This window comes from Haliaeetus leucocephalus, unplaced genomic scaffold, assembly GCF_000737465.1.
Source record: "Haliaeetus leucocephalus isolate CR32 unplaced genomic scaffold, Haliaeetus_leucocephalus-4.0 Scaffold730, whole genome shotgun sequence".
NCBI lineage: Eukaryota > Metazoa > Chordata > Aves > Accipitriformes > Accipitridae > Haliaeetus > Haliaeetus leucocephalus.
The window spans coordinates 2,640,634-2,656,747 of NW_010973166.1; the positions used below are offsets into that span (position 1 = coordinate 2,640,634).

The 16,114-nt window shown below is 41.4% G+C and overlaps 1 protein-coding gene across 1 annotated transcript in view; it reads right to left on the bottom strand.

The window, feature by feature from the left end:
- The window catches only part of SHCBP1L (SHC SH2-domain binding protein 1-like), a 25,243-nt gene extending 9,190 nt beyond the window's left edge, over nucleotides 1-16,053 (bottom strand). The window contains exons 1-4 of the mRNA XM_010580728.1: nucleotides 15,901-16,053; nucleotides 4,410-4,574; nucleotides 2,992-3,163; nucleotides 1,820-1,896 (exon numbers count right to left, since the gene is read on the bottom strand). Coding sequence (XP_010579030.1) covers nucleotides 1,820-1,896; nucleotides 2,992-3,163; nucleotides 4,410-4,574; nucleotides 15,901-16,053 — 567 coding nt within the window. The remainder of the gene's footprint in view (nucleotides 1-1,819; nucleotides 1,897-2,991; nucleotides 3,164-4,409; nucleotides 4,575-15,900) is intronic.
- Between the last annotated feature and the right edge of the window lie 61 nt (nucleotides 16,054-16,114).

The window sequence follows — 16,114 nt, forward strand, 5'->3', positions numbered from 1 at the left end:
CTGGGGAACACCACTTGTGACCAGCCACCAACTGGATTTAACTCCTTTCACCACCACACTTTGGGCTCGGCCATCCAGCCAGCTTTTACCCATTGAAGAGTATGCCCATCCAAGCAGTGAGCAGCCTGTTTCTCTGGGTGAATGCTGTGGGAAATGGTGTCAAAAGTTTTACTGAAGTCTGGGTTGACAACGTCCACAGCCTTCCCCTCTTCCACTAAGCGAGTCACCTTGTCATAGAAGGAGATCAGGTTGGTCAAGCAGGACCTGCCTTTCATAACCCCATGCTGACTGGGCCTGACCACCTGGTTGTCCTGTATGTGCCATGTGATGGCACTCAAGATGATCCGCTCCATAACCTTCACTGGCACCGAGGTTGGACTGACAGGCCTGTAGTTCCCCGGATCCTCCTTCTGGCCCTTCCTGTAGGTGGGTGTCACATTCGCTAACTTCCAGTCAACTGGGATCTCCCTGGCTAGCCAGGACTGCTGATAAATGATTGAAATGATAATCTCTTGGAATGTCCCCATGCTTACAAACAAACAAACAAACAAGGCCAAAAAGCCCCGGACCTTGCACAGATTTATGCAGAAAAGGCAGAATGTGTATTTTAAGACAAAGGTTTTCAAGTGTTATAGGTCTTGAGACCCATTTCATTTGAACGACCACTCTCAAACTAGATAGAACAAGCCCAAATTAATCAACTAAGTTTTGCTAATTCTCTAGTTTGTAACCTGAATCTTGAAGAGCCAGGAGAGAACTTTGAACTGCTTGCTCACGTGCATCCCACACACACATCCAAACTACTTGGATCAGCTGGGACAACAGATGAGCAGTAGCACTGGTGTTTACTATATGACCTTTTACAGCTGCCATAAAATGGTTCATCCTCCTCCCTTAGGGCTAATGCAGACATTTAGTTTGGCCAGTGGAGCTGGCAGGCTGCTCACAGGACTAGCCAGAGACTCAGCAATGCTTCTGGAATGGAGTTTGGCTTTGCTCATCGTTTGGGCAAGGCAGCAGTCTGCCACAAAAGAAGAGAAAGAGAAGAGGGGTTAAAAAAAATACCACACCTTTGTAGAGGCCAGCTGCCCTGGTGCACTTGGGTAGGAGAGATGCATTTTTATTAGCCCAACAGAAGCTGGGTGGCTCTGCTACGCTGATAAAAAAGACGATGAGCAAGTGCAATGAAATAACAGCTGGGTTAAGCCACACTGACCAAAAGGAACAGACCAAAAATAGACACCAGTGGGTCAGCATCTTCATCCTGCACCAATCCTTCCCACAGTGGAGAGAAAAACGTGCCTATTGGAGGGCTCACTAAGAAACTTCCAACTTTTTCAGCCCAGGAGAGGCACTGGAGAGGCTGTCAGCCTTGGCAGCATCTCTGATGCAGCAGTTATCACAGAAGTTTGCTTCCCAAGGGCTTCTCTTGTTTTTCATAGGAGCACCTGTGTTCACGTGATTACAGTGGTTAATGGTTCACAAAGCATCTGATACCCATAGGAGGACGTGGATATTAGGTAGAAGTTGAAGGAGCAACACACATTGATCTTGGTTTTACGTAAATTAGGACAAATCATGCAGAAAGATGTTCCTCTGTATATGCTTATGAAAAAGGATCATCATCATAATCAGACAGTGGGAGAATCAGAGCTAGACTCTAGCTTTAATATCAGTTTGTTTCCAATATTCACAGTAAACAGCCCCTGAAACAGCAACAACCGTCTCACTAACATTAAACATATTAATAAAGCTGAAAGAGGCAATCTTGTGCTGATTTAAAAGCAAGCAGTTATTGCATTTGTTTGGAAGCAGATACTGCATGCTTGCTCTTGGCGATAACATGATAATCTTTTAACATCCTGAAGACGATTTCTACATATGATACTTTTAATACTGTTAACAAGAAAGACTTCAACAGATACGAAACCCGCTGTGGAAATGAATGTTGCCATTCTCTGCTGGGAATCACACGTTCACTAGTTCCTCTAGTTGCATGCTCGTATGGCCCTCACCTACTCTGCTGTTAAGGGTCTTTGAAATTTTTGGAGTAGGCTATAATATATAAAGTGAGAAAAACAAAGTCAAACCATTAGGAGAAAAGTCTGTTTACAAATTGCAGACTGCCATTTAATAATCTTTATTCTAAGGGTGAGGCACCAAAAATGAAGCAAAACAAATCAACAGCTAAATGTGAAAGCATTTTCCTGTTTGCAGACTCTCGAGAGCTTCAGATTAAGATTTTTTTTTCTTCCCTCACACAGGACAAGTCCAAGACTAAATTTTTCAAAACTCAGAGTTTTGTCTTTTAGTGTTCCAAATTGCATTTACTCAACAAAGTTTTCAAACAATTTAGTCTTAAATTTTTTCCAAAGAAAAATCTCTGGGATTCAAACTGATTGCTTTAAAAGTGTCACTTTAAATTTATCACTGGGAAGAAAGACAATGTTGCAACAACCTTACCTCCTCAGGTGGTTCTCAATCACAAGAGTCATCAGGATCCATACCAATGTTGGCTACTTGACATTTTTGACCAAAAAGAAGTTTTAAAATGTCCTGTCAGCTCTCGAGATAAATTGCTATAGCCTTAAAAATGCCGTGCACTGAGAACAGTAAAGCAACAAGGAACAATGCCTCTGGAAGTGACAAGAATAAGGTGGGAGGACACCAAGTACCAGAGCCAAGGATGGGGCAACTAGAAGCTGATAAACATTTCTATGCGAGGTCAGCTCAGCCAGACAACCTTCCTAGCAATATGACATAGATTTACTCAAAATACATGTTCAGTCTTACTGCATTTTAGATTCAAGTTTTCTATGTATGGTATAAGATTCCTCTTATACCATTACCAAAACCAAGTACACTTTAAAATATTTCTGCTATGGATACAGCTCATCAGTTGATGTTGTATCATCTGTGAATGGCAAAATAGTGCAAAAAGCTAAATGCCTTGCAACTTCCAACGCCTGGGCAATTCAAATCCAGCATCACCCTGTCCCTCTCCAGGCCAGGCTTCCAGCAACATTACGCAAAGCTCCAATTCCTCCAGAATATTATCAACCAGCTCTCTTGTTATATTTTCAAAATGAAGGGAAAATGGTTCCGCAAAAGATACAGAGGCGTTGAGCTGACACGATGAACTCTGAGGCAGTTTGCAGGTAACCTAATCTAGACAAAAGGCTACATATGTCAGTACCTCTTTACATTAGCTTCATCATACACAGAAAGAACTACAGAGACAGACGTAGCTGTATGATCTTGTGATTCAACTCACAAAGCTACTTAAATAAATGGTCTATAATATTAAACTAAAAATCAGTATTTATGAGAATAGCATCTTATCCTCCTGTAATTCTTTCTTGGCGGAATATTTTTAGTCTATGTGCAATATATATTAAAAATAAAGGCTACATCAGGTAGCTATAGTAACCAACATCTACAAGCAAGCAACAAAAGCTTATTTAAGCTGTCCCAAATGCTGATTTCTGAATTTACATTTTAAAGGATGGTTCCTTTCCTCATTGCCTGTGACTCATATATTCAAAGTTGTCTAAACAATGCAAGTAGCTTCCTTAGCTTTCCCACACTATATAACTTATTTTGAGTTGCTTCCAGCTTTGATGGAGCCTTTGTTTTCAGACTGAAACTTTCCAGGTTCAGCCTCAGTAAAGGTGACGTTCAAACTCTGAGTGGAGACTCTCCCAAAGAGACCAGTGGAGGAGGAGTTACGGTAAACTTAACTATAGACTCAGGTCTGGTTTGTTTTGTTCCAAGTAAATGATCTTTGTCAGGAAAGTAAGTTTAGTAAAACCAGATCTGCACAGCCAACTATGTAGAAAGCTATCTCTGAGGAGGACTTTAAAATCACTGTAAATAAATAAATGAACCAAAAGATGTGAACACATGGTGGCTGAAAAGACATGTGTGTATGAAAACATTTATATTATTTTTGCATATGCTAAGGGAAGGATTACTTCTAAAATGTACCCAGTTCTCACATCCAGCATTTTTACAGTGTTAAAAATTTGGAGAGAGTTCAAAGTGATCATAAAGTATCCAAGGCCAAAAATAGGTCTAACAAAAAGACTTCAGCCTAGTTAGCTTATTCAAGAGAAGGCTGGGAACTTAATCTTGAACTGAAAGTGTTTACATAACAGAAGTCTTAAAAGAGAACATTAGTTGTCTTTCTAAGAAAAAAAATATCTCTAATCACAATACGCTGTGCTTAGTAATGCTCATTTTATCCCATGGAAAGATAACTTCCTTCACTGAGAGAGACCCTTGGTGAAATTCTGTTATATTAAATACACTATATAGGTCATTAGCCTACTGTATTTAACATGAGTTTTCATGGATCGTCAGGATACATATCATCATGGGTAGCATCAAGGATACACGAAATAGATCACCAGAGAAGTTATCTTGACAAGTATTCCAACAGAAGGTGTAATTAAATCTTCTGAACTGGTGATGAAACGTTCTGGTTTAGTCTCACAGATCCCAAGCCTGTTGATTTCTTTCATCTTCAGTTTTTCCAAAAGGTATTTATCCATTGCATCACTGGCACCCTCTGCCTATAGACTCTCTCTTCTGCTGCTCTGCTGTTGTATTAACCAGGTGGCATCTCACTATTTCAAGACTGGTACAAAGGCAGGGTCTGCGTCTTGATGGCTCCAGGTCTGCACATACCTAACAAGGTAACATGCCATCCCTGGTTACCTTTCTTCAAACCAGCCATTCACTGGAGATTTCCAACTCCACAAGCTCCAGGAAACATGTAAAATGCATGAAGTTATGGTGTACAGCTACAGAAACTGTAACATGCTTGGAAGAGTCTTTTCCTATATGGTGCCATAGTTTGAAAGACCATTACAGTTCAGGCTGGGGCAACAGCAGAATAAGACCACTGGCTATCTGACCTTGTTGTGAAGACTGGAAATCTTTCTGTCCAGTTCCAAACAGCACAAGGGTGGTAAGCACAGCACTGTCTTCGATAACAGCCTATCTATCAGCTCATCTTTTTTCCCTTTTCTAAGTTGCTATATTCTATAACAAATGCTGAATTTTCATTACTCAAGATATTCAGCTGAACAATATCAGCTGTTATCAGTACATTTAATCAAGTTTTTTCTTTTTATTACAACCCTAGCAAAATTGTTTTGTAATGTCTCAGGATAAACCTGTATGTGTCTTATCTAACAAAGAAGATTGAATTTAGCTGTTGTTGATCACACAAATTAGTTTATAGAGAACTAGCATTGGTGAGTCCCCAAATGCCCAAAATATATAGCAAAAAAAATTAAAAATTAATGGCATGTTAATGACCTAACAATGACTATGAAATGTTTTTTCCAGTGCCCTTCCAGCCATGAAGGACAGCAGGAGTCATCTTTACTGAAAGCAAGTGCAAGCACCTCTTGCTTTGTGCCATGAGGTCTGCTCCTCACCCCTTCACATTTTAGCTCCCCTGAGGCAGGAATCCAAGAGAAGCCTGCAAAATTATCTCATGTAATTTGTAGCGGGATGAACAATTGCTTCATTGAGATAACTCCTGTTTATCCTCTGGAATCTGAATAAATTGGCAATCCTGACCGCAGGATGCAAGGAGAATAACATGCTGGGAGAACATCTGCCGTCCCAACTGCGACCTGGAAGGAAACGTGACCATGTGTACTTGGGTTCAGTATGAGAAAAATGCTAACTGTCTGTTGTACGCTTCAGGGGACTAATGAAGTTATGTGTCCTCTGTTTAAGCAGTGTTATTCATTCTTTTTTCTCTGTTTGGAAAGCCAGATGTTGCTAAACTGGGACCTGGCCATGTGGCTTCAGTGAGTGAAGAGTTGTTATTGTCTCTTGTCCTGAGAGATGGAATTTGTTAAAACTGTGGGCACCTGTACTTGTCCACAGTTGAGCTGAACATGAGGTAAATACAAGTGAAAGCTTTCAAGCCTAACTTTTTCTACAGGATACCAGGAAAGTCTCCTGCAGCTTGGCTCCTTTGAGACTTAGAGCCTCACATCCAGGGAGGGCAAGGAATGGCTGGAAGACATAAACACAAGGTGGGGCAAAAAAAAAGAAAACAGCTTTAAGTATTTTCCCAAATTAAGGCGAGCTGAAAAGAACTCTTAATGATTATCTGGAAGCTTACCATGCTTTCAGGTATTGTGTGGGGAATTAAGTTTATATTTGCGTAAATGAATTGGAAGGGAGTACCCCGAAGGGATACCCATCTGGCAAAACTCATTAAATCCAATTTACCCATTATGCAACCAACTTCATTGTAAGAAGAAATGCAGATGGTTTGGCAAAATGAAAGAGAAGCTAAATATGTCTGTGGGTTTGTAAAGCCCTCAAACAAGGGTATATAATTCATAAAAATGGTATCCAGTGGTGTCTGGTAAATCAGTAACATTCAGTAAGGCAGCCTTCCCTACTAATGTACATATCCAGGGACACTTCTTAGTTTTAAATATATGAAAATGCGGGAGTGAATAAACACGTATAAAATTTCAGATACTATTTTAGAGCTTTGGGAGCTGCACTGAAGCGTTGATGAAAATGGTATGCTAGGTATGTATTACTATATAAAGATGTTTATGTTCTGGAGCCTTTTTGTTTTCTTAACCTTTGAAGTTAAACAGTTTGGGTGGCAAAAACTCGGTTGCCACAAGCCAGTGGCTGATGGGGAGGTGTGAAATGTGTTTTGAGAATGACTCAAGCCAAAAAGTGAACCAACAAAAACTACATTCTAGGTTAAAAAAACACCGGGCAGTCACAATGAGGTGCAATTTTAAAAAGCATTCTGTCATTTAAAATTGTATAAGAAATAACTTTTGAGAAGCATGCTCTGGTATCTAAATCTCTAATGTCATTTCAATGCTAGTTAAAATAGAACAGTCCTTCACTGACAGGCATCTGAATCTTTGCGAGAAAACAGGAGCAGGAGGGACTGACATTACCATCACATGAAGATGTAGCCTGTCCTCTGCACCCTCTCCTGGTGCTTACTGTAAGTTAACCCCATCGCAAACAATTATGATTCACTGTTTAATAAATCAGTATGCTAAATCTTGATTTTAACTTCTTCATATGATTTTAAAACAATATGCTTATAGCTGGAGGTAAATTAACGTATCAAAAATGAATTGTCAGATAAATGTTGCAGTTGATCTACTCAGATAAATGCTTTTAATGTAATTAAATTGTCTGGTGCAATAATTTTCCTGAGCTCCAAAATGGAAGAAATAAGTAAAAGTTGAAGAGACTACAGATTTCCTATTCATTAAAGATCTGACAAGTAAAAGAACAGGATACAGGTCTTAGAATTTCCCACCCCTTCTCAGTCACTGCATTTTTCTGAACACTTGACTTTGTCTTTCTGATACTTCCATGAACTGAGTGGCAGGGATGAAAATGTGGGTAGTATGTTAGGGTTGCCAGCAAGCAAAATGCAGCTTACAGCTATGAAGACAATGTTTTTTTCTTGCTTACTGAGTTCTTATTTTAATACATTTTCAAATCTCCTTAGGTAGCAGGAGACATTTAACAGGAAATAGTCTATTTAGAAGGTATTTTAGATATTTTTCCATTGTTTATGGTATCCACTGATGAGTTTAAAAATGTCATTTCCTTCCCTAACAACCTTAAATTTCTCTTTGCTTCGATAATCCGTAAGTAGCAGTGTGAGTCTTTACACAGCATTTTGCATGCTTCAAACTAGGAGGATAAATTCTCTTCTATTCAAAAAATTATGGACACAGAAGGAAACAGTAATTCAGTTGTTCCCAGTGAATGAGGTTCAAACACTCTCCCTTATGGATCAGGATTAATTCCTAGTCCCTGCAAAATTAAGGTATCTTCCAGTCCCGTGATACCCATGGATGACTGAACAACCAGGGAATGGTCTTGCACATTTATATTCTTCCCTGTTCCACTTATGACTGCAAGGTCATAAGACTTAACACTCCCAGGAAACTGTGGCTTGCCCTCTTCTTTAGCTGAGGGCTTGGTAGGGTAGACACAGCACCGGCCACAACCTCTAGCCTCCGCAGACTGTATCCTCCTTCCCACAAGTCCCTGATGTGTTAATGGATAGGTAGTAGATGCTTTTATAGTCAGGAGGGAAGGAGGATACAGTGTTTAAATGCTCTGCCAAGGAATGTGAAAAAAGTCAGCATCACAGTGGTGATGCTGACTGGAAGGTCAAACGGCTAGACCATGCCCTCTTTTCTGCTAAAACAAAATCAGTGTTCCTTATTTTACTGTAAAGAAAGCTAGTAGCATTGTCAAACAGTTAGCGTTTTCAACCTTGACTTTTCTGCTGTTTGTAATTTTGCAAAACTGACTCTTTTTTTTCCACTGAAACCGCATGTGGTCCACGTTTCATTATCCTTATGGTTGTTGGGTTTTTATGTTCATTTTCAGCTACGAGTGATTTGGATCAAAGAAAGATGTTAGGGAATAGTACAGTGTGCAATTTATATCAAAGCCACTGTATGTATTTCACAGTGATACTCTAAGGGACTGATGTTTGACAGGGGAATGGTCTTGATGTAAAAAATAAGCTTTCAGTGTTCCTGCAAACATCTACCTAAAGATGGCTGAGTTACAAACCTCTGAAAACTGTAGTTCATACATGCTTTGTAGCTTTGCAGATACTCTGTAGAGCTTAATAGCTATATTTTCAGAAGATTCTGTTCATTCCAAGTATTATTTTTTTTTTTTGCTTCTTGGCTACAGAGGCTGAACATATTTTCCCTGAATTGCTTCTTTTGTCTATTTGGTCTTTGGTGGAAGGGGGACTTTGAGTACAGAGAATGTCTCTTCTGTCCTCTCAACTGGTCATCATCTGACCATCAACAGAGGCACAGGCAATGCAGGGGAGAACATAGTGAGCTTTAGGGCACCAAGACTAGAGATGGGGCATGCTGACAGATGGCCAAGAACAGGCATGGTTATGTATCCCAAAGACAGCTCTGTAGGTCAGACTTCTTGTAGCTCCTCACCATTCACTGTATGCTCCAAGTCATGCGATGAAGAAGCAGCTCTGCCTCAGCTCAGTTCCATGGGGGAGCACAGACAAGTTGCTGAGGATCTTTAGGGGGAAGAACAAGCAGTTGGGGGAGATCAGTGAATCTCCAGATCCCAAAATTACATGCTGGTGTTGCCATCCTCCAGCTGGGCATCCACGTTTAACTCTTCTGGCATAACAACAAATCAAACTGCAGTTTGCTTGTCAAGACAAACTATTTGTTTAGCAGGAGAAACATGAGCTCTGCTCATGCAAACTCTGTCATGGAATCATAGAATCATAGAATGGTTTGAGTTGGAAGGGACCTTTAAAGGTCATCTGGTCCAACTCCCCTGCAATGAGCAGGGACATCTTCAACTAGATCAGGTTGCTCAGAGCTCCATCCAACCTGGCCTTGAATGTTTCCTTGAAGGTCCTCTCCATTAGATGGTTGATCTGACCTTGGGTGATTGGGAAACATGTACTTCCTGTGATGAGATTTCCTTCTGGAAGCAGTCCAAGTGGATTCGAGTCTGCTAGGACTTTTGTCCACAGTTTTTAAAATAACCCTCTCCAATGCTTGGTGAGGCTTGTCAGCTAATAAGCCAGTATCCCTTTTGATTTCTTTCCAGTTATTTTCTGCATCTAACCTGTCTAGTTTGGGTTGTTATGGCTAGAAATGGCTAAAATATGGCTAGCAAGCTATAGCAATCAAACTGTAGAGCAGAAGGAAATCATTAGTTCCCTCTTCCTTCTTTTATGTATGACCATACACAAATGCTACCTACACTACATCTCCAAATTACACACCGATTTTTCTGCAAGTCTTAAACCATGAGTTCAATGCCTAAGAAAGACTTTAGGCTAAAGGCATACAGCATACAAAGCGTTGCAGCTTTTACAGGAAAAAGGAAGATCTAGAAAGGAAAAAGAAGATGGAGTTTCCTAGAGACTGTGCTTTTTTTTGTTTTTGACAAGCAAAGGAAAGTTCATAAAAACTGCTTAAAGAACATTACACTTACAAAGGTGAGCTCTTATAGTGAGGGAGACACTTGAATCAAGGTTGCTCTCAATAGCCATCTTGTATGAAGAAAAGAAGGGTTTTACAACTGATAAAACAGCAACACAATTTACTATTAATAAAATAATGTTCATGGCAAGACCGATTGGCAGACTGTGCTACGAAAAAAGAGGTTGTGACCATAAATGATAGTTAGAAACTAACTGGGAAGAAAATTTCAGCTCTGTTAGCACTGGACAAAAGAAGGTATCCAGCTCTGTTGAAAACAATCTTGGGAATTCTGCTGGAAGGTCAGGAAGGATATTTGTTAAACAACTTCATTGTGGTCACACGGGTCAACACCCTTCATGGTGAGATACCTACGACCACCCCCAACACACACACTACTTTCTGGGATGGCATTTTATCACGCTTGGAAGATAGTTCTACTGGGAATGTTTTACAGTTAGTGTAAACAGCCCCAGCTCATGCATGTGAAGGATTTGCATAGCTATGCAAGTCAGTGAAGAAGAGGGCTCAGACATTATCCAAATGGATCTGGGTAAACAAGTCCTGCTCTTTACAGAGAGAACTTCATCAGCGCATCAGAAACCTAAATATTGCTGGAATTTTTTGGTGGCAGAGCATCCATCAGTGGACCCTGTAGTGCAAGGATGAAGGTGGCACTGAGCCTGAGACTATTCTCAGTGAATTTAGTGTCTCTATACTACAGATGTAATACCATACAGAAAAATATTTAATCAATTCTTCTGGCACACTTTCATCTGTGCAGTGCACTGCTGATGTACTGATTGAGAATGGGAGTGCTAGAAGGGAAGAAGAGAAGTGCTGAGGAACATCTCATCCCCAAGAAGCCCACTGGATGTTTCAAGGCTGAGTGCACCCATCCATGCATGTCCTTTTCCCAATGCCCTCATCGGTGGGCTTTACAAAGGCAGCTGTTCCTGGTGGTATTGGACAGGCGAGTGGAAGTCTGGAAGAGGAGAAGGAAGCATAGTTAGGGCTGGCTTGGGTCCTTATGATGTTACTGCCACGGTCTAACGTAGGCTGCAAGATGTGGTTGCTTAAATTCAGCACAGGACTACACCGCAGAATAAAAAGAGGGAGTAAAGATAAAAGATAAAAATCTTATCTGCTAGGAATCAAAGATTACGAATTCATTTCATATACAACACCAGACACCCATTAACCAAAATGGTTTTTGGTTAAAAGGATGGGCTGTGTTTAAATCCACGATAGGAAGATGAAAAGCTGCACAATCCTTTCATGTTTTGTTTTTGTTTTAGTATATTTCTTCCCAACATTACAGTATTAAGGAGAGAAAATGAGGATACATCCCAGACCCACTTCAGAAAAGAGATAAAATAATCAGCTTATGTCTTTCATTTCTCCTGGGTTTGCAGAAACTTGTAAGAAGCAGATTACCTCTCATGAACAGGTTCAGAGGTCCTTTTTTATTCACCTACCCATTGTTGCTGTACACAATTATTTAGGATAATCTGCAAAAGAGTGACAAAGAAAGTAAAACTTAAACCATTTTATGAAACACCTTCTGCTTTCATGGCTAGTAGCTCTCTTTTTCTGTTCTATTTATAAGATTACAGTAACTTTGTGCTCCCGTAAAATCACGACAGGTATGAATATTTAGTAACTAGTATGGTTCTGTGATTTATTCTGTACTTTTACTGACAGCGGATACCTCAGACATTTAGCAAACTAATTCATGTTCTCTGCACATCTATCCTTGATTGCAGAAGATCTTCTCTAAACAGGATGGCTCTAAACCATATTTTAATATGGAAGTGCATTTCTTATGCATTTGTAACATTAGTCCTAAGCTGCGTTTGTTGCACTGCATGCGGAAAGAGATCGTTTGATCCTTAACCTCATTCCCCCATCTGCAGTTTCTTCCATCTCTGTTGAAATAAAATGCGAGCAGCTTTAACTCTGTGCATCTTTTCTCTCTGGTTTTAGGCATGCCTGTAGGCCATTGCCTGGAGAAACCAAGCTTTGCCATGATTGCCCTTGACACTGAGACTGAAGCAGCACCCAGCTAGTAAGAATGGAACTGAAATCCCACCTTGCATAGCCCAGGGGCATTTTGATCATTTCACTTTGGGCACTAGAAAGATGTGACGGATTGGTCAATTAAATTTGCAGTAGTTTATATGCTTCAGTGGAATGACAGAGATTATCCCAGCTGGGACTGAGTCAAAATATTTAATCCAACTTGGTAAAAGAAAGTTTTCAACCAAGACAGAAAAACAAGTAAGCCTAAAGCTTGGCTTTTATCTTCATAAAAAGAAACGCTTTAGAGCAGGTTTTTTTCTTCTGTGTTCCCCAATGCACTACTGGAGACTGCAGTGTCATTTCTTTTTGCATCCACCTGTAAAAGCACCTGAATTTTGTCACCTAGCCTTTCTGAATTTTGACTCTTTTGCATGGACTCTTTCGGGAATCTGCTGACTCGCTTGCTTTCTTTTAAGTGTTTTTGGTTATTGGGTGGCCGGGGAGTGGATGTCTGCTGCAATTACCGTTGTTTTGATTGCATCCACTGAGAAAAGTGGTAGGGCCTGCGGGAAGCCCCTGTGTGACAGAGGGCAGGGCAGGAAACTGCTGGAAACTTCTTCTTACATTGCCCAAACCAGCCAGACTGTGACAAGTGACATTTCTTAAAGTTGCTTGGGTGGCTTGTCTGGTGGCTGATAACTCTGTAAGGCTGATGGTGAGCACAGGGCTTTTCTGTCCTGTATTTTTTAGCGTAAACTGACATATATGTACTTGTAATGAAATGTTTGGGTGTGCAGCAGTTTTCATTTGGGGATCCTCAAGCTATCTATTTACTTTAATTAGCAAATGTGGGTTGTTTGTCTCTGTGGGGGTTACTTTTATCAACCTGTTTTAATAATTGACACCCACTGAGCAACCAAGCTCCACTATCACAGTCTGAAACTTCTGAGCAGTTTTCCTTAGTGTATGCACTCAAATTTTGTCTGTGAACAAATGCTGATGCTAAATCGGTATGGGAAGACTGAAAATCAAAGTGCTTGCTGCCCTCTGATGCTTACTAAAAACATTCTGGACCTCATAAGCCCCAAATGGGTCAAATGTCTTAGTGCATAGGTGTGTTAGCACTTAAATTGAGCTACTGTAGAAGGACAGAGACTAACTGTGCTCTTATTATTTCAAATTGCTTGTGGGCGTGCACCACATTGTTGCAATTTTTTTATTATCAAAAGGAAAGAAAATCCTGCTTTTCTTCTTCTTTTTTTTTTTTTTCTAGAAGAGGTCTATTCACAGAGAGAGACTGCCAACCTTGGGAGTTCTGGCCTTCTGAAAGCTGACAGAATTTCCTGTATGAGTTGCTTTTATAAAGGCTGTTTCCTCTCAGGTTTTTATGTCGCTTTTCCTTTTTTGCATTTCTTCTCTTTGTTCTTACTCTCTCCCCGCTTGTTCTCATTCATTTAAGCTGATCTGTGTACTTCAAAAAAGAATTGAAGTAATAATATGCTGATGTCTACAGTTAAGTTTATATATTTAAGTTCTTCCCTGACCACCTCTTTATTAAATAGAAAGCAAATTTTCTTGAGGCTTGATTTCATTGTGATTAGCACAATTTGGGGCAGTAAGTGCTTGAAGACTTGCACCTGCTTTTGAAGCAGCAGCCATGTCATTTTTTCACCGTCGTTTCATTATGCCCATGCTAAGCCCACCATAGTCACAAACCTTATCCACAATTATTATTCTTATTTTGCAGATGGTTAACTGAAAGTTTCGTTGTTGTGCCCATCCTATCTATCAAACAGTACTTCCTTCCTTTCAGGCCACTCCTGCTGCACAGGATGACTCACTCCGCTTCCTGGGAGTTTCCAGTCGTAAGAATTTTTATTGACCAAGGTATATTTACAATTATTCACCCCTGTAAGCATTGCAAAGTTAGAGAAGTTATCTGGGTTCTGTGCTTTTAAGACATAGTTATTTTACATGAGGATGCTTTTTTCTGTGTTGGAAAGGAAATGGGTTTATGGGGAATATACACTGCAATGCTTTGATAGGGTATTTCAGCAGGTAAGACATTAAAAGGTCATGTATTTATCGGGATATGAGGTTTAGTTCTGGTTTTAGTTAGATGAGCACAGGTTTACCGAATGAGATCTGACTGCATCACTCTATCTGTACTAGTACTTTAAACGTGTGTCAAAGATGAAATTGCAGTTACGAGTATGAAGTGGATTTTGATGGCAAATATCAGCAGATATCTCTTTCCCAGGATTTCTTTGTTAGAATTAGTAACCTGGAAATGACAGAAGGGCTTCATGTAAGGATGTAAGGGCTTCATGTTGAGGATGGTCCTACACACATATTTTAAAATGTTGGAAATGATTAGTTAAAAAGCTCAAGCAAATTATTGTTTTTAGATACTAAACCTGAATATCTTTAAACCCCAGAATTTTGCATTAAGCTGAACTTTTTTCTCATTATCCATGGGAACCTCCCACATGTGGACAGACGATCCCATTGCTCCACTGAGTGGGATTTATGGCAATACTCTCTGATCCTGCTCAGAGATCTTGCCCCCTTCTCACCTCCATCCTAATACCTCCCTCCCTTCCATCAATCTGCTCCATGTGGCTTCCTGGTCTCTTGTTCCTTATTGCCTGCCCTGACGTGTCCACTCTCAACTGCAGGCATCAGATAGGCTGTTACCGAACCTGAGAAGCTCCATCAGCACACTGTTTCCACAGCTTCTGCCTTGATGGCATCAGGTCAGCATCGCTTTCATAGCAGCCGACTTGTTTTCAGAAACTGAGGAAAAGGGGGGGAAGCGGCAGAAATCAAACTTTCCGCTGGACATGTGTAACTCCAGCCTGAACAACAGCAATGCAGCGATGACTTTGTAACACACCTGCGTCCCTTCTGGGGGTGCTGGGGGTGTCCAGGGGACTCTCAGCACAGAGGCTATCTCATCACGGCCAGGTAAATACTCTGTTGGGGAGGCAAAAAGAGGAATCACTGCACCAATGTGTAGCACCAAACTTAGTAACAACATCTACCAGCAGCAGGAAAATCCACAGGCTTTCTTAGGAGTATGTGCTGTGGGGACTTTGTGAACAGTTTGACAGAGGCTCTCAAGGCAAGAAGCGAAGGGTCAGCTTCTACAGGATACATGTGTTTACTTTAAAACAAGAAAGTGCATCTTTTTCCCAGAACAGGCTGTATTTTTTCTTTCAGCCACAGGCTGCATTCAGACTTCCTCAGAATATAACCAACAGCGAGTTTACAAAGCCTTTGCTTGACTCTCCTATCAATTTCTATCTCGACGAGTAGTTTCCTGTTTCCTGAGCAGGCTTCTGGAGGCACTTTCTCCTGTAAAAGCAGTTTTGGCTTTACATGATTCCTGGATTTTACACAATTAATCTTTGCACAGTTCCTCAACCTGAGAAGTCACAGGGAGATCTTATTTAAGGTGATAGCTAAAAATCGTAACCCAGTCTTTGGCCAGCTCTGACAGAGCTGATGCCTCTAAGCAGTGCAGAGATCTGGATTTAGATACAAAATGAGTTCATTAAAAATCAAAGAGGCTGAGGTGGCAACACGGGTGCCCCTCAGACCCACTTTCAGGCCTGTGCCCTCGAAAGGCACAAGACCAACCAGGTTCAGGACGGTCCAGCTGGCAAAGCACAATCAATTTTCTCACATTTCTCGAGAAACTTGATCCCTCCCCCCCCCGAAAAGCCTTTAAAAGAAAGAACCGGGTGGCTTCTCTTCAATCCTGACAGGGCAGAGGCGGGGGGTGGGGGCGGGGGGGGCACTCCCGCCCGCGACAGGCAACGCCAACGGTGCCGCGAGGGAGATTCCCGCCCCCCACCTCCGCCAGCCCTGTCACGGGGGCGTCGCCCCTCCCGCGCGACCACCGGCAGCCGAGCCGCCCGCTGCGGCGCAGGCAGGCGGAGGGCGGGAAACGAGCGTTTCTCCTCCGGGCGGACCCCGCCGCCGGCGTCGCCCCTTTAAGCTCGCGCATTCCGGGAGGAGGGGGAGGCTCCCGGCCTGCCCCGCGCCGGCAGCCCCGCCCCCGGCCGCGC